The sequence below is a fragment of the Dissoconium aciculare genome, assembly GCF_010015565.1.
Source record: "Dissoconium aciculare CBS 342.82 unplaced genomic scaffold K489scaffold_1, whole genome shotgun sequence".
NCBI lineage: Eukaryota > Fungi > Ascomycota > Dothideomycetes > Mycosphaerellales > Dissoconiaceae > Dissoconium > Dissoconium aciculare.
The window spans coordinates 1,569,515-1,587,198 of NW_022984951.1; the positions used below are offsets into that span (position 1 = coordinate 1,569,515).

The 17,684-nt window shown below is 53.1% G+C and overlaps 5 protein-coding genes across 5 annotated transcripts; 2 read left to right on the forward strand and 3 right to left on the reverse strand.

The window, feature by feature from the left end:
* Nucleotides 1-140: 140 nt before the first annotated feature.
* Nucleotides 141-3,151, forward strand: K489DRAFT_311561 (uncharacterized protein; the record flags this gene model as incomplete). The annotated part of the gene is made up of 6 exons (XM_033600792.1): nt 141-293; nt 365-808; nt 862-1,026; nt 1,090-2,136; nt 2,199-2,436; nt 2,493-3,151. 6 exons carry the CDS (start codon nt 141-143, stop codon nt 3,149-3,151), a joined length of 2,706 nt encoding a protein of 901 aa, XP_033464469.1.
* A 404-nt stretch (nt 3,152-3,555) lies between these two features.
* On the reverse strand, nt 3,556-6,433 carry K489DRAFT_375526 (patatin-domain-containing protein). The gene is made up of 2 exons (XM_033603706.1): nt 5,489-6,433; nt 3,556-5,434 (listed from the first exon to the last, which is right to left on the reverse strand). The coding sequence occupies exons 1-2, from the start codon at nt 6,261-6,263 to the stop codon at nt 3,846-3,848; spliced, it is 2,364 nt and encodes a 787-aa protein (XP_033464470.1). The 5' UTR covers nt 6,264-6,433; the 3' UTR covers nt 3,556-3,845.
* A 2,664-nt stretch (nt 6,434-9,097) lies between these two features.
* On the reverse strand, nt 9,098-9,502 carry K489DRAFT_311601 (RmlC-like cupin; the record flags this gene model as incomplete). The annotated part of the gene is made up of 1 exon (XM_033600795.1): nt 9,098-9,502. One exon carries the CDS (start codon nt 9,500-9,502, stop codon nt 9,098-9,100), a length of 405 nt encoding a protein of 134 aa, XP_033464471.1.
* Nucleotides 9,503-12,580: 3,078 nt separating this feature from the next.
* K489DRAFT_386026 (acyl-CoA dehydrogenase NM domain-like protein) lies at nt 12,581-14,333 on the forward strand (the record flags this gene model as incomplete). The annotated part of the gene is made up of 2 exons (XM_033606190.1): nt 12,581-12,707; nt 12,805-14,333. The coding sequence occupies 2 exons, from the start codon at nt 12,581-12,583 to the stop codon at nt 14,331-14,333; spliced, it is 1,656 nt and encodes a 551-aa protein (XP_033464472.1).
* A 1,087-nt stretch (nt 14,334-15,420) lies between these two features.
* K489DRAFT_366589 (phosphogluconolactonase) lies at nt 15,421-16,206 on the reverse strand (the record flags this gene model as incomplete). Its single annotated transcript, XM_033602790.1, has 1 exon — nt 15,421-16,206. The coding sequence occupies one exon, from the start codon at nt 16,204-16,206 to the stop codon at nt 15,421-15,423; it is 786 nt and encodes a 261-aa protein (XP_033464473.1).
* Nucleotides 16,207-17,684: the final 1,478 nt, after the last annotated feature.

Consider the following 17,684-nt stretch of genomic DNA (forward strand, 5'->3'; position numbering starts at 1 on the left):
AAGTCCGCGAGGGATTCGACTGCTTGGCCTCTCACAGTAGGCCGTCCTCAAGGACAAGGACCGTAGACTTCCTGTGACCATCGGCTTCACCTTATCTGCTTGAACGACAGTTCCAGTCCTTTTCAGGGTTATCCTTCGCCATGGCGACCGTCGCCACCACGGCGACTGCGCTGCTCACCTCGACGGTGACGCGCACTCTCGCTTCCACAGCTGCTTCGGCATCAGCAAGCCAAAGAGCCGTGCCGCAAGGAGGTATCCTGGAAGGCATCAATCCCTCCGAATACGACCCAAAGGTGAGGACAGGGCGGATATTCTACGGGAAAACTTCATGAACTTGGTCGGCGCTGACATATCGCTATCCTAGCACCCAATTATCTTGTTTATTATCCAAGCAGGCATCATCATTATATTTTGTCGTCTATTGCATTACCCGCTGTCTCTGATACGCCAGCCTCGAGTCATCGCAGAAGTCATCGGCGGCATCCTGCTAGGCCCGTCGGTCATGGGCCGCATTCCAGGCTTCACAGCAGCCATCTTCCCGGATGCCTCTATTCCCAATCTTAACCTAGTCGCTAATCTTGGATTGATCCTCTTTCTGTTCCTCGTCGGCCTCGAAGTGGATTTGCGATATTTCGTCAGCAACTGGAAGGTTGCCCTCAGCGTCGGTACGGCCGGCATGGCATTGCCCTTTGGTCTCGGCTGTGCCATCGCCTGGGGCCTTTACAATCAATTCCATGATGATCCTGGGACTGTGCCTATTTCTTTCGGCATCTACATGTTGTTCATTGGTGTGGCGATGGCTATCACGGTAAGATGCTTTGGTCCCATTGTGATTATCACAATTGCTGAACTATGACCTAGGCCTTTCCGGTTCTGTGTCGCATCTTGACTGAATTAAAGCTGCTACAAACGCCTGTGGGCGTCATTGTGCTTTCGGCCGGCGTCAGTAATGACGTTGTGGGTTGGGTTCTGCTTGCGCTGTGCGTAGCTCTCGTCAATGCAGGAAGCGGACTCAGTGCGCTCTGGGTATGTTCTACAACTTGAAAGTGACAGCTGATATGGCCACGAAGACTGACGCATTCAATCTAGGTCTTGCTCACATCGATTGCTTTTATTCTTTTCTTGGTCTTCGCAGTGCGGCCCGCATTCATGATGATCTTGCGTCGATCAGGCGCACTCCGGGACGGGCCCTCCCAAGGCATCGTCACTCTAACACTCATGATTGCGTTGGCATCTTCCTTCTTCACTGGAGTCATTGGTATCCATCCCATCTTTGGTGCATTCCTTGCTGGATTGATTTGTCCTCATGAGGGAGGTTTTGCGATCAAGGTCACCGAAAAGATCGAAGATCTCGTCAGCGGACTTCTGCTGCCACTCTACTTTGCACTCTCAGGACTCGCGACAAATTTGGGATTACTAAGCGATGGCATTACATGGGCATACGTCGTTGCGGTTATTTTCGTCGCATTCTTCGGAAAGTTTGCTGGCGGTACGATCGGAGCCCGGATGAATGGCCTCGTCTGGCGGGAATCCTTCACGATCGGCGTCCTCATGTCTTGCAAAGGTCTTGTCGAACTGATTGTGCTGAACATCGGTCTTCAAGCGCGGATTCTGAGCACCCGAACGTTTACCATTTTCGTCATTATGGCGCTGGTAACCACCTTTTCAACGACACCACTTACTTCGCTTCTTTATCCGCCTTGGTACCAGCGTAAGCTCGAAGCATGGAAACGGGGCGAGATCGATTGGGATACCGGCAAACCCACAAGCGATGGCGTCGTTGGAACTGCAAGCTTCGAAGCAGAAAAGGCTGAGTCTGCGCCTGTTAAGAAGCTTTTGGTCTATCTCCGACTTGACACAATGCCGACTGTCCTAGCTCTTGTGTCACTCTTTGGCGACAGAGCCGAGATCACATCCCGAGAGCATCCTTCTTTGGTCGGGCAAGAAGATCTTGACGCATCAATAGTCCTTCCGAGCAGGAGCGTACAGGTTCATGGGGTACGAATGGTTGAATTGAACGAACGAGGGTCCACAGTCATGAAAGTGTCCGAGGTGGAAGAGTACACCGTCTTCGATCCTGTGCTAAATGCATTCCGAGTGCTGGGTCAGATGTTCAACCTGGCAGTATCTGGGGAGGTATGCTTAAAATCCTTACAGGAACAATGCCTTTTACAGCCAAAATTCTAACATTCATCCAGGTGACAATTCAACCAGAGAGTAGCTTCGCCGAAACCATTGCCAGCAAAGCGCAAGAGGAATCCTCCGATCTCTTGCTTCTCCCTTGGACTGAGACAGGCACTATCAGTGAAGCGCAGGCCATCTCGGACAGCAGCGTCAAGAACAAGCTCGCTAGCGCCTCCTATGCAGACTTTGTCGCTCAGGCCATGGAATCTGTGCAGTGTAACACTGCAGTCTTCATCAACAAGGGTTTTTCAGGTACGTCTCCGATGATACGACCAAAGCCAGAATGATCAAAAGCTAACCGATCTCAGGATCTCCCAAGCAACGACCAACGATATTACACCGCTCCTACAGTGGAATTAGCATGCGAAGCCATCAGCATGACCGAACGAAAGCACTCTCTCGCCTCCACCACATCTTCATGCCCTTCTTCGGCCTTGGCGCCGACGACCGCGTAGCCCTCCGCCTCGTTCTCCAACTCGCGCAAAACCCCGAAGTCACCGCAACCATCGTCTACTTCAAATCGAGCGAAACTACCTCTACCTCTCCTCCTGTCACTCGCGAAATCGTGGCTCCCAAGGACGACCGATCCCGACCCGCCGACGTCTCCCGCGCCCACTCCTCCGCCTCAAGCGCCAACTCCTCCGCCAACGTCGAAGACGCCTTTTTCGCCGCGATGCAGCGCTCACTACCCGGGGACCTCGCCCGCCGTGTCATTTTCGAACATGCGGGACGCAGCGTGGCTCCCGTTGATGCCGCACTTCAGCGGGCCCAGAGCGAGGTTGCACAGCATCCGCGCCAGGATGGCGACATCATCGTCCTGGGCCGTCATCTCGAGGCCTTCTCCGATCAGCGGCAGTCTGATGGCACGCCGGAATGTCTCGGCGCCGCGGCGGAGCAGATACTAACAAGCGGCATCCGGGCGAGCTTGCTCGTCGTCCGGGCGCGGACGCAGGCTGTTGAGCGGTGAAGACATCTGTCCAACATCGGTTGCAGATTTTTCCCTTCTGGAAATTTATTGGGAGGGGTTCATATATGGACTGGCGTTCTTCTTGTTTTTGGGAGGTGGCGTGGCTTCACGATGACGATGGAAACGATAAATGATCATGACAATACACCAAGGGAAAGACTTTTGGTGGGGGTGCGCCTCTAACATGTTTTTGACGTTGGCTTTTTGCACACATCTATATGCATATTGCAATTTGGGTAAAACTTCAAGGGCGATCACGATTAACGGAAAGGCATTTCCCTCTTCTCTGGGACTTATGAGTAAGACGGCAAGGCATTGAAACTAAGACCATTGCGAAGAGTGGTGTTCTCATCCATGAGCTGAAACCCGTCGGGCGGGTGAAATTTAGGCTCTACATTATCTGAATGTATTGGATTGCTGCCCACCTACAAGGCTCACGCCTATTCGATAATTTGTGTCTGGAAACGAAGTTGCGGGCGTACAGACTCATGATCGTAACAATAAAATTGGGGTCGTGCCGATTCGGCTTTCATCTATGTACCATCTACCTCGGCGATCCATTCCCTCTCTTCGGAAAGTCGCCTGGACATGCTTGGGGGAATGCAAAAGTTCATGTATTAAAAAGACTGCTCATGGGTATAACTCCCCGGTCCGCGTATACCCTCACGCCGGAAGGTTTCTCTGCATATGCATTTCAATGCCGCTGCTTCTTTCGACCAAGCGTGTTCTGAAACGCCATGGGCGTTGAGGTCATCTGTAGATTTGAAAATGCCGTCATTGCGCGTTTCAGGTGGCTGGAATGTGGTGTCGGTTGGGCCGTCATCATCGCGGCTGGCTCGGCGGCAAAGTAGGATGAGCCCTTGAATGAACTGGTGGGCGAAGGAGGCTGTGAGAGGAATCTTCTGGTGTCTGCATCGTCTCTGATAACAACGGACTTGCCGTTGGCACGTGGTGTTTCTGGACGAGAGACTTCTCCGGAATTCCGAGCTGTGACGTCGACAAAGTCTTCGTCTTCGTACGAGGTGACCGGTGATGAGAGTTCAGATCGAGCTTCGTCTGATGATGACAGAATGTGCTCGGTGGTGTGATGAACGGGAAGGAAATTATTAGGGGCGTCGCTGGAATCGTACCAAGATCGGGTCGGACGATGCGTGGCACGCCGGCTAGGGATGGGGCGCATGGAACGGCTTGAGCTGGGTCGCTGCCAGAGTTGTGTGAGTGAGAAGTCGGAGCGAGCTGAAGGGAGCGCTCGTCGAGGACGCTGTTCGCTCTTTAGAGCAGGACGGATACGCGCTGAGTGGATGTGCTTGATGGCGGCATTCAACGACAATTCGATCGCGACGTGATTTCGCACTCGGTCCAGCTTTGGCCAAGTTGCCTTTTCACCTGATGCAACGGCCTTAATCATGAAATCCAGCTCCGGATTGGCGAGCACTTTGAGCCAAGGCACCCAGGAGATATCGGGCAAGATGGTGATGTCGCCATGATACTTTTGGCCCAGAACCGAATGGCCCATCTTGACAAGAGAGAAATCAAACCCGCGATCCATTAGGCCGTCCAATGCGTAAATGCAAGAAGCTTGGGCTAGCCGCAGACCTTTCTTGACAATTGACTTTTGCAGAATACTTTGCTCAGAGATGGTGTAAAGAGGCGTGTCCACGTTTCCATCGAGGAAAGGTTGCACGTGAGGGTTGACTTGAGAGACTATAAAGTTGTTGACGTTGAATAGTCGCTCCATCGTGCGAGCTGGGAGATCGCCTTCAATCGAGCCGTCGATCCATTTGTCGTCTAGATGTCCCCATAGAGTAATTTCGCCAGTCTCGGGATCCTTGGCACGTAATCCCGGAGGTTCGAAGACACCAGGAAGGGCGCACGACGATGCGACTGCGGTCCACACCACCACATTTGGCGATGTTTGGTAGTTGAGTAATCGCGGTAGGTTGAATTTGTCTCTTGATGAGACGTGAATGTTGAGGATTCTGCCAGAGTAGTTGTAGGCCTCGCGGAAGGTCACGTTACCAAGCAGGCGCTTCATGACGCGACAGAGATTGTGGATGTTGAAGGCGCAGCGGCCTCGTGCGAGATTGAATGCCATGCCTGCTGGGCCTTGGATCTCGTCAAAGCCTTGGAAAACAGATAGATCACCTCGGCAAAGCTCCTCTAATTGTGCTCCGACCTCGTCTGCTTTCTGTGTACACAGAACCGAGCCGACGATGCTGCCAGCTGAGGAACCACAGACAACGCGTGGTAAAAGATCTTCCTCCAGGAGACATTTTACAACACCTGTACGACGTTAGCAAACCAAGGTACTAGACATTTGGAAAGCATGATGCGTACCGATATGACACATGCCGAGCGTGCCACCTCCAGACAGCATGAGTCCTGTATTTCCAAACGACTGCCTTGCCGCCTTCATGTCTACCAGGATCTTCTCCACCTCTAACGGGTCTGCCAGATCGCAGTAATGAGCGATACGCTCTATTGTGTATTTGACGACTTCGGTGTACTCTTCTATCAGAGTCTTGGTGCCTGACCAAGTGTGCTGATACAATCGCGCGTTGCACATGCCTCCCAGATCCCGTGTGAGACCACTCCGGACGAGAGAGACCATTTCTTCCATGTCTCCTTTCCGATGTGCCTCCTTCAGCATCTCCAGCCGCGAGCGGATGAGCCGCATGTTGCATTCGTCGGATTCCTCATCATACTTCCACCGATGATTGCCCTCCAGGATATCGAGCTGTCGAGCGTACTCTCGATATTCCTGTGAAGTCCTTGAATTTTGGAGACGGGTGAAGAGTATGTCGACGGGATCGTCCATGTCATCGACAATGCGTTGGGTCCGAGCGATGTCCTCATCTTCCGACTCTTCCACCGCTTGGTCTAGAGCCTGATGCGATTGCTGACGCTGATGCTGTGGTTGTGGCTGTTGCCGCCGTGATGTTCCGTTTATATATTCTTGGGCCAGCTGTGCAGCAGAAGCCGCAGTTCGTAGCGTTCTGGCCCATGATGTGGTGCTTTTTTGTGCGCTGGTGGACTGCGCGGGAAAGGACGTCGGATTGTCATTTCCAGCGGCACAGTTCCACGAGGAAGGAATGCCTTTGGACGTAGCCATGCGGGCCAGCCATATACGGCGAACGTGGAGTCGATTGTTTCAAGAGCGTCGGACTTTTACATGACTTGGAAACGGGAGCCAGGCGAGAAGTGAATTGCGATTGACGTCGATGTGAGGAGACAGAGGCAGAGGGCGAGTGGTGGGTGCAGCTGGTATGTGGACAACGGGCTCGTGGAATTATTATCTAGTTCGGCTCTAATTTGGCGTAATGGTAGACGTGCTTGCATTCGGCTGGGCTTGAAGATCACAAGCAGGCTACAGTGCAATTCACTACTGATTCAAGTCCCAGCTCTCGCCGGGCAGCACCACCACCACCACCACCATCCCGAGCAGCAGCAGCAGCAGTAGAGAGGCGGAGTCACGAACATGCATGGGACCTCGATTGGGGGGGGCGGGACCCGGCGACCTACACATGATGCAGTGGGTTGCAGATGTGTGTGCAGGTGACTGGTGAGTACGTGACAATGACCGCCGCCAGCGGAATATTCGGTGGGTGTGGGCCTCGCACCGTTGAGGCTTTGGGGGGAACTTTGGGCTCATTATCCTAGTAATATAGTATTGACTGTGCACGATTACGCCTCATTACGTGAACGTCATGCCATGCTGTATACGCGATGTGATTTGAGTCGAACGTATATTACAGGCGTACATTTTCATAAGATATGGTTGACCATGTAGACGCAGCATTAGGAGGCCTGAGCCTAAGCTGCCCAACAGAGGAAGTCGAATGACGAGGGAAATTTGTGTGCACAACTGCTGTGTGGGCGCGAGGTGTTGATGTTCGTGTGCTGCAGAGAGCACTTTCCATCAACACGCGTTCGATTCATCCCTACAGGACCACAATTGTGTAGCGATGCACAGATATGATCAAGCCTTTCGGGTTATCCTAGTAGCTGGCGCTCGTATGGCAATCAATATGACGGTCAGTGGAGTCGCTTTGAAAGGTGAACTTTGGGTTCGCTGTAACACATTAGAGCTGGATATTAACAAAAAAACCCGGGCACATGACGAGGATGATCGCGGCGCTGGTCAAAGTGATAATGGGAAGTCACATCATACACCTGGGCGTGTAGCATTTCTCGCGACAATGCCGTACGCACCATGTCGTTGTCCGCTCTCAGCCTTTCAAACTTAGAATAACAAGTAGACGGTGGGCACACTCGTGGGCGGGAAAAGGCCTCCAAAGTGCTCCTGAACAAATTCAACTGAGGGCGAAGGCTGGCGAGTGGAGGGGGTGGGGAGAGGCTACATTGTCAAACCGCGAGAACCCCAGCAGTGTGGTATCGAGATGGCTGCAGACGGACTCGCGGGTCCCTGGTTCCGTCTGAAGTATCGGCAGCAACAACTCGTCGGTGTGCGTACTCTCGGCGGATTGCGCACCTGGTATCGTAGATGATGAAGATCCCCCGCAGACCGCTTACGAAGTTCAGGACGACCCGGTCATGATGCTGTATTACCATCATGACCAACACACTTATGTTGGAAACATTGATCTTACCCGTCTGTATGACCCTGAACAACAATCTCGTCACCTCGCGAACGGCACGGCGACAGCGTACGACATGCGATCAAGGTTCCCGATATCCACGATGTTCTCTCCGTTGCTATGACGGGCGGATGATCATCTCCAGGCCAAACGTGAATCACAAGACCGGGGCGAGCGGATGACGAACGGGGGCGCATTCGGACTTCCCAGCTGAATTAACAAGAATAAATCAAGGTTGTCTGTGGAAGACTCCATAAGACTCCATGCCCAGGTGCGCATCATCATCATTCCACGGTTACTTTATGGTCCTGCCCAACTTTAGGAAGCCCGCCGTCCAGGATCCGCTGTGCGTCATTTCGGTTGTCCGAGCGTATCGTTATCAGCGTCCAGGTGATTTGTTGTCATCACATGCCAATTGCTCAAAATCCTGGCGGAAGGAGCTGGAGCGTGTCTTCCATTTTCTATTATTGGTGACGAAAAGTGTATCATCGGCAGTCGAATATTGTAAGGCTTCCGTCTCATCACATGGTAAACTCAGTCCGGTTGAAAGAGACATCTAAGCACCACCAATTCACATATACCGCGGAACCTGCCTTTCCCATGTGCTGTGCCATATCTGTAAGCATGCATGTGCAGGAGACTGGCAGTGAACACAGCATGCCTTCATTTGCCTATCTAGGCAGACACAGTACAAGCGATTCTTGTGGGTGTCCAAAGTTGTTCTGAATTTGAAAGCCCGAGTACTCTTGTCACTTTGTCGATCTGGCTTTTTCGCTCCGTCGTGCCGTCCCTTCTGCATCACCACATCGATCCAGCGACCCGCCGACCCACCGACGTGCATCCTGCGAGGATGTCGTTCGTCCATAAAGTCGACATTGCATCCACCGTCATGCAGATCTCAAGGGTCTCTTCCGGGGATCAGCAGCGCTCTCTGGAACCACCGAGGCTTATTTCTTGACATTGGCAGACAACGGGGATCGCTTTGCGCAGGCGACAGAATTCCTGATCCGGTGTCATGAAGGCAACAGCATTCACCGTGATCGCATGGTACAAGCAGCATCTCGGACGTGTGGGTTCATAAACAATCACAATGACCCTCCCATTGAAGGAAGAACCTTAGAACGCACTGTTCTAAGGGTTGAAAGTTCATCCCGTGTCCGGTCGGAAAGCGTACAACGTGGTAGACCAAATCTGCGGCGCTGCTGCACTATGCACGATTTCGAGACAAAAGTCCGATAGAAACGCCATCATTACTCCAATTCGCAACATCCACTACCTGTAGTCTTCGAGCCCCACGGCATCACATATGTCTGTCCTGGCATCTATGATCGCCTCTCCCATCACTATCTCAGCTAGATCCCCAACCCTTCTCCAAATTCTCCACCTTTGCCTGCCGTCCACTCCTCACGATACACCAGACCACTTCCTCGTCGCCCTCGTTGACTTCCTGATGCTCCGCCCAAGCCGGGATCAAGACGAAATCTCCAGGCTCGATCTTTTGTTTCTTCCGACCACCCTCGCTAACGACGCTGCCTCCTCGTCCGGAGTGCGCGAAGATGATAGTGTCTTGGTCGCCGTGGTGATGGATCGCCGAGGACGAGTGCGGCGCAGCGGTCATTCGGGAGGCATTGAGGAGATCGCTGACATCGCTGAGCGCATTCGCGCGGGTCATGCCAGAGGTTTGAGATCCTGAGGTCTCGAGTGAGGTGCCTGCAGCATGCAGGACGGGATTCTGAGTGTGGCTTGGAGACATCGTTCTTTTTCGTTATTCAATTTCCAATGACATTGGTCGTTGAGTCTAGGTTGTATTTCGACGGATTTCGACGGATTTTGAATGCGTTCAAATTTATGTGATCGATTTGCTGAATGATCGCGGTCTCAATCTGCACATATACTAGACCTTCTTTCCTTTTCTCCGACTACCTACTGCCAGACGTGATGATGGGTCTGGTCCCTGGCGTGGCTCTGACGTAAGTGAAGCCAAATCTTAAGTTTTGGAATCGCTTGGTTGCTTCATTAGTTAACAAGACGGATCTTCAGGACGTCGATTCATACAATAGATCCATGGCAGGATCACGCGGTCAAGTCTTAATGATCTTGCTGCGTTCCCCCAATGGAGCTGAATCCCGATCACTTTTACCGTAATATACCGTGTGGACGGGATGAACCTTGGGAGACTTGCAACCTGTGACCATCTCGAAACCACGAAATGTAGACAATCTACAAAATTGCCTGCCCACCGCGACAATTGTTGTCTCGCTTTCGCAAGGAGGAGCAGCTTGGCTTAAGGTCACGAATACTACTATTTCCGTTGATTGAGTTTGCCTCGAAATGCACCCACAACCGAAGGGAAGAACATCTTCCATGTACTAGGGTTCGCATTGGGTTACCCAGGCGATAGGGTTACAACATGATCTCCACCTGGGCAGCTTGGAAGTTTACAAATTGAGATCCACGTGTTCCGCGCCCACGTGGGTTTAATGAACAGGTCTTGATGGTTTCAAGCATCTGAGCGGTTCCATTCGAACCTCTGACAAGTGCTCTCGCACGTTCGATGAGTTGGGCGATACATTTGAGAAGTGCACAACGAGAGAGCATCACCGAGGCACATAATGTTCCCGCGCAGTCGCGACGCGAACGCGAGCAGGGACAGAAAATCCACTTTCACTTAAAAGTGTACAGTCGATACGATCCTCCCGAGCTGCCGAGCGATCAAACTGTGGAGACAGAACAGTACGGCATGTCGAATGCCTAGGTAATGTCGAAGGTCGAATAGGGCACCGCGGCTGATGAAGATTCGCAAATCATTCGAGACTATACGAGACCCTCTTTCAAGTTCATCGATCTCTTCAATGAATGCTCACGATGCCCCACCTGTGCTCACGTCGCCGAGCCGCGGGGATAATAAGGGATATTTCACAAAAAGACTAATAGATATCATCAATGGTCTTGCATTGCACGCAACGGGATGTGGTGGCGAATGCCCCGAGACGGCGCTCGGTGATTGAGTTCAGCATTTCGGCCACGTCGTACAGGGGACTGAACGTTCGAGGACGCAAGGCAAAGACCGAGCGGGTGGCGTTCGAAGACGTCAACGACAACGACCGCGGATTTGATGAAAGGGCTTGTCTGCTACGTTTCGCTCCTAGCATAATTCACGTATGCTGTCGACACACGAAACAGTCAAGCTTACCATTCGTCAACCTCGTGCCCATCGCTATTGCTACTGATTTCGACGGATATTTGTTGTATTTTAGATAGGGTGATCCTCGTGGTGCGCGGTCAAAATCGAGACAGATCCGCTCAAGATTTCACGATCGACGAGGCTAAAAATCGCAAGCCCAAGGAGGAGGCTCATCTTGCGCGGGCTAGATGCCGGCCGATAGAGCTGGGGTAAACGACAAGCAGATGATTCCCACCAGGATGCGAATCTCCCGCGGCAGGAGAACATGAGCGCGAATACGGCGGCTCCAGGGCGAAAGCCGAATGGACCTCGGCTCATTCATCGACCACCAGTGTGAAGGACAGAGACGAATCACAGCTGTCCAATATCACATACGGTTTCTGGCTGGATGTACATAGCAATCGACTGTCCTTTGCATACATGCAATTCAGCGGGAGATCATAATAATAATATTGACCGTCTCACCGTTCGTGAAACACCGAGCAGGTCAAGTATCGAGCCGGGTGACGTACTGGAATCTTACATATGTAACTGAGCAGTTCCAGACGGAACTCATCTGTATGTGATGATGATGCAGCACAGTGTGTAAAACAGTCATTAATTGCGGTCACCTGCTTTGCATTTATTAGGAAATAGCCCCGAAGAATCCAGAGCGTGGGTGTCGAACGTCAGCCCAGGCGTGCCAGAAAACCTAACACACGAGACCATCATCCACCTGGGTACTGTTTATTACCTCGGGTGTGTGGTAACCCCGTGGAGACGGACAGTTTGGCCCAACATGCACAGGGCTGTTTCACGCCCGTAAGGAATGCGCTCGACGAAATCAAATGTATCTCCACATGCAGGACGCCAATCCAACTGCGGCGAATGATTCATGACATTCATGTTCGTCGTGGCGGACGATACCATATCACAAATCTGTAGTCACGAGATCAATCGCATCAAAATCGTCGACAACCAATGGCGCACATGTATGTTCGCGCATTGCCGTGGTGGTATTGGTGGCGGCGCATCGCGACCCTGTCTGTCTATCCCGTTTCCATGGGCCCTCCGTACTGAGCAGTAGTCACGTCGCCCACCACCCGCTTCTAGGTGTGCTCGGCATGTCTGACATGTGAAAGTCACTCTTTTCCCACACAACAGCGGTACGCGATTTCACCACCACGGCCAGCCCGGGTGTATAATAATAACAGGAACACTGTCCAGACATAGAACAGGAGAGTGGAAAACTCGACTATACGCACAGTGCACACAGACCTCCTCACCGAACTAGACCGTAAGCAGTGAAAAGAGGGAGCGAACAGAAGGAAAAGAAGGTTCGGCTTCTTTCAATTGTCTCTCGTTCGACTTCCCCACAATCCCCTGCCCCGGCCTATTAGCCCATCATCTCTACTTGATTACCAGCAGAACATCCGCGGCTAAGACTGAGATCCTCTCGCTGGCCCGGTGCTCCACATCTATCTATCCCTTCTCGCGCTGTTCTCGGTCCAAGAAAACTTCTCTCCATCTTCATTCTCCATCCTTTTCTCATCCCTACTTCTTTGAGCTTGTGTGATTCGACTCTCGTGAGGGTTCGTCGTCTATCGTTGTTATCGTCGCCCACGTATACCACACGACCATCACATATCTCTCGTCGCCACCGCCATCATGTCGAAGACCTTCTCCGCCGCCGACGTGGCCTCGCACAACTCTGCCAAGGACCTGTACATCATCGTTGACGAGGATGTCTACGACCTCACAAAGTTCCAGGACGAGCACCCCGGAGGAAAGAAGAGTATGTCAATCCCGGTTCAACTCTCATGCGATTAGACGCTTGTATGAATATTGCACGCGCTCGCGACTTGTATGCTGACCATGCCGCTCTTTTTCAGTCCTGACTCGTGTTGCCGGCAAGGACGCCAGCAAGCAGTTCTGGAAGTACCACAACGAGAGCATTCTCAAGAAATACAAGAAGAACTTGCTGGTCGGTTCGCTTGATACCAAGGCCAAGGAGGCGCCCAAGGAGGAGTCCAAGCCGGCGCCCAAGGCCAAGGAGGCCGCCGTTCCTCAGGCTGAGTCCGGTACCGCCTCAGTCGCTCCCACTGATGCCGCTCCCGAGGAGTTCGAGGCTCTCGAGCAATTCGGTGACCTCATTCCTTACGGTGACCCGAACTGGTACCAAACCTACCACTCGCCTTACTACAACCAGACTCACGCCGACCTCCGCGCCGAGGTCCGAGAGTGGGTTGAGGAGGAGATCATGCCTAACGTCACTGAGTGGGACGAGGCCAAGATGGTGCCCCAGTCGATCTACAAGAAGATGGGTGAGCGTGGTTACCTCGCTGGTCTGCTCGGTGTCAAGTACCCCAAGCACCTCGTCAACAACCCCATCAAGTGCGTCCCGGTCGAGAAGTGGGATTCATTCCACGAGTTGATCATGACCGATGAGCTGTCTCGCAGCGGATCCGGTGGTTTCGTCTGGAACATCATCGGTGGTTTCGGTATCGGTGGGCCCCCACTCATGAAGCACGGCAAGCCCGAGCTCATCAAGCGCATTGCCCCTGGCATCATCAACGGTGACAAGCGCATTTGCTTGGCCATCACCGAGCCCGATGCCGGTTCCGACGTCGCCAACTTGACTTGCGAGGCCAAGCTGACCGAGGACGGCAAGCACTACATTGTCAATGGTGAGAAGAAGTGGATCACCAACGGTATCTGGTGTGACTACTTCACCACCGCTGTCCGCACTGGTGGCGAGGGCATGAACGGTATCTCCGTTCTCCTCATCGAGCGCGCCCACGGTGGTGTCAGCACCCGCCGCATGGACTGCCAGGGTGTGTGGTCATCCGGTACCACCTACGTCACCTTCGAGGACGTCAAGGTCCCCGTCGAGAACTTGATCGGCAAGGAGAACCAGGGTTTCAAGGTCATCATGACCAACTTCAACCACGAGCGTATCGGTATCGTCATCCAGTCCCTGCGTTTCGCCCGTGTCTGCTACGAGGAGTCCGTCAAGTACGCTAGCAAGCGCAAGACCTTCGGCACCAAGCTCATCAACCACCCCGTCATCCGCATGAAGCTCGCCGTCATGGCCGGCCGCATCGAGCAAGGCTGGGCCTGGTTGGAGAACATGATCTTCCAGGCCGAGCGCATGGGAGAGACCGAGGCCATGTTGAAGCTCGGCGGTGCCATCGCCGGCCTCAAGGCCCAGTCCACCCTCACCTTCGAGTTCTGTGCCCGTGAGGCCGCCCAGATCTTCGGTGGTCTGTCCTACTCTCGCGGTGGCCAGGGTGCCAAGGTCGAGCGCCTGTACCGTGACGTCCGCGCCTACGCCATCCCCGGTGGTTCCGAGGAGATCATGCTCGACCTGAGCATGCGACAGGCCATGAAGGTCCACCAGGTTCTCGGCATGAAGCTGTAGATGCAGCTGTAAGAGTCGGAGCGATCTGCGTTTTTGTGGCATACCCTGTTCTTTTTTCTTCCTGCCAGTCCCATGGCCGGCATCATTGAATGTCGGAACTCCCTCATCGGGAGAGGACTGAGATACAACAAATAGAGGATCCATCTCAGCTGGGTCCGGTGTGTGTACGAGGCGGCGGCGGTGGCGTTGTTCGGCAGAGGTCACCGTCACCATCGACCATCCCGTCGATGGTTATCGGATCAAGCACCTCGCTGTGTAGAAGTAATGAGGATTCCCGGATGGTGCCAGGTGAAATCCACGTACGCGTGTCATCATGGTGCCGTTTTGATCGTCTGGGGGATATTTCTGGTTCGACTTGTTCTCGGATGCACCTTCTCATCGGAGGCGCCATTTGAAGCAAGGAAAATTTTCCTTTTGTATTAGCTTTATTGCACATGATGAACCATTTTTTATCACTTGACCCTCACTTTCGAACTTGCCGTGACCAAAAGCTCAGCCTGATCGATCTCTTCTTCACACACTTCATTGGTCGTCCTAACCACCTGGTTGTGATGCATGCCCAGGTGCATCTGGAATGTATAGGTACGACTGCGGATGGAGAATCCTCACACCGTGCAAGTTCCAGTACATGTCTACGAACCACACACGACAGTACTACCAGCCACGTTCATCCGGCATATCAACGTCTCATTTGTTGTGAAGGAACCAAAAAATGAAAACCGCTTGATGAGCTCTTGAAGCGTCACTTTCCTACGAATGACGATTGCATCGAGAAGAGGCATTTCCATTTTGTTCATGTGCTATGATAAATCTGGCTCTCTCCATTCTTCCTGGTCATGCAAGTCATGATGGCGTCATTCATAAGTAAACCATTCTGCATTGCGCTTCATTGCGCTTTCCCACCAAGTCCTCCCCTTGCGGTCCTTCACTACGAGGGATTTCCTTACTTCTCAGCCCCGTCGTGATGTCATCCGCTATACGTTCTGCTCAACCGTGATAGCTCGGAGAAACGCGCGATTCCCGCAAAGAGATCATCCGACAATGGCCCCCGATGCACATTTATCATCTGTATCCACGCGGGAGTACACTATATGACGCTCGTGCGTTTCGGGAAACCCACACCTTCCACCGCCGCCGAATCGCAGAACCAACTGACCTTGTCCCCGCCGCCCTCGTTGACGAGAGCGCTCGGCAGGGCCCGGCCCTCGTCATCGGCCTCGAAGATTTTCTTGAGGATCCCCTTCTTGCCGCCGCCTGTGGCGACGAAGGCGATGGCGCACGCGTGGGTCAGGATCGGCAGGCTCAGCGTGATGCGGCCTGGCGGTGGCTTGGGTGAGTCGGTGATGCTGAGGACCCAGGCATCGGTGGCGCGTAGAAGCGCGTGGTCCGGGAAGAGCGAGGCCGTGTGGCCGTCGGGCCCGCAGCCGAGGAGGATGAGGTCAAAGAGAGGGAGCTTGACGGAGTCGCGGTTTGCGAAGGTGGAGACGAGCGTTTGCTCATATTGGTCCGCGACCTCCTGTGGATCGTCGAGGGCGGTCTCGTCGATCGGGAAGACCTTGGGCTTTGGGCCGTCCTCGGGGAGTTGGTCGAGGAAGTCGTTCTTCAATGCTTTGTAGTTGGAGTCATCGTGGTCCAGCGGCACGCACCGCTCATCAACGAAGAAAATCTCCCATTTGTCGAGGCTGGCCGGAGGATTCGGGGCCAACAGTGCTCGGGAGAGTGTCTTTGGTAATGATCCGCCGGAGACGCCCACGCGGAATTTCCCGTGCCGGGCAAGGGCTTCTTTCTGTTCGGCTAGGATGTATTTCCGCAGATTTGGAGCGAGATCGTTCTCGACGTCCGGGAATGAGTAAAGCTTTGGGGGACGACCCATTGTGGAGCACTTGTCTGTGGAGGGGAAGGTTCCCCGAAATCGGCACTGGCGAATGAAAAGATTCTTATTGAACTTGAGGGGACTCGAATCTTCTATGAAGTTGTCTGGGGCAAGCGCATCAGAGTGATGCGATAGGTCAAGGGCGTTGAGTTGTCAGAACAGACAGAAGCAGAGACAGAAAAGGTGGAGGAACTCCAGCATGGGACAAGTGAAGCGATATGGCAACGTCAGTAGCGATGTTATGCAATGGTGAAGAAGTGAGGAAGGCTGTTGCTGTAGGTCCGGGTGTCAAGTGCAAACTCTACTTGGATAGGGTGGTGATGGTATGCACAATGCAATGGGTAGGAGTAGTAGTAGTAGCAGTGGTGGTGGTGGTGATAACGGCGGAGCGCGTGCGATAGAGGATAATTTCTCTCTAGTCGAATCCCCGCTGTGAAGATGATAGTGAAAACATGCCCGACGGTAGCCCGACGATGATTCGGGTAGAGGAGACGCTGACGATGCGTGATGACGAGACCAGTTTCCATCATAGATCGTCATTTAGCCATACTCCAGGGCACCACGGACGGCCTTTGCCTTTTCTGCTGTGTGCGAGCTCTCCAGGCCCGCCCAGGTTTCCTCCTCGCGGCTTTGTTACCGTGATCAATCTCACGATGCAGGGCTTCGGTGAGGTGATTACTGTGCACAGTACTCTCTCTCCCTCGCACTCTCTCCCTCACACTCTCTCCTTCACTGTCTCACACACTCTCTCCACCACCAGTACCAGCACCACCGATCACCGATCACCGACCACCGACCACCTCAATGCCCTCGCTGTGCCAACCTTGGATGATTGACACTTCGGGACTCGCCGGATGTTCGATCACCATACGTGCAGAAAGGTCCACTATACAGCGCATGCATTGCCAATACTTGTCTATCACCAAGAAGCTCCACTCCAGCTGTGGTCGATGATACTTGAACAATCCACTCATCACTTCTCACGCCTCTCTAGTCACAATCATTCAACGGCGGCGTATGTACCGATGAAGGTGTAAAAGTATAAAGCTGAGTACCCAGGTATTTATGTACATACATTCGTTTCCCTGCAGCCCGGAGCGTGAGCGCTTATCCATGCCCGCGAGCAATGTCCCGCACGTGAAAATGACATAACGGTCACTCCATTAACGTCAAACACCAGAGCGCGGTCCACCCCACGGCGTGGTCCACGAATTACGTGTCCATAACAACAACAACTTCAACACGCGATGGCACCATCAAAACGCGTCCAAAAGAGCTCAAACGAAGGGAGTGTACTGCTTGCAATATCAGCTTTCAGATCAGGTGACATAGGATCTGTAAATGCTGCTGCAAAAACCTACGGTGTCTCAAAATCAACGCTGCTTCGGAGATTGAAAGGAAGTCCTGCTCGAGAGGACTATATGCCACAGAATAGCAATCTCACTCCAATCGAGGAGGAGATCCTTCTTAATAGCATA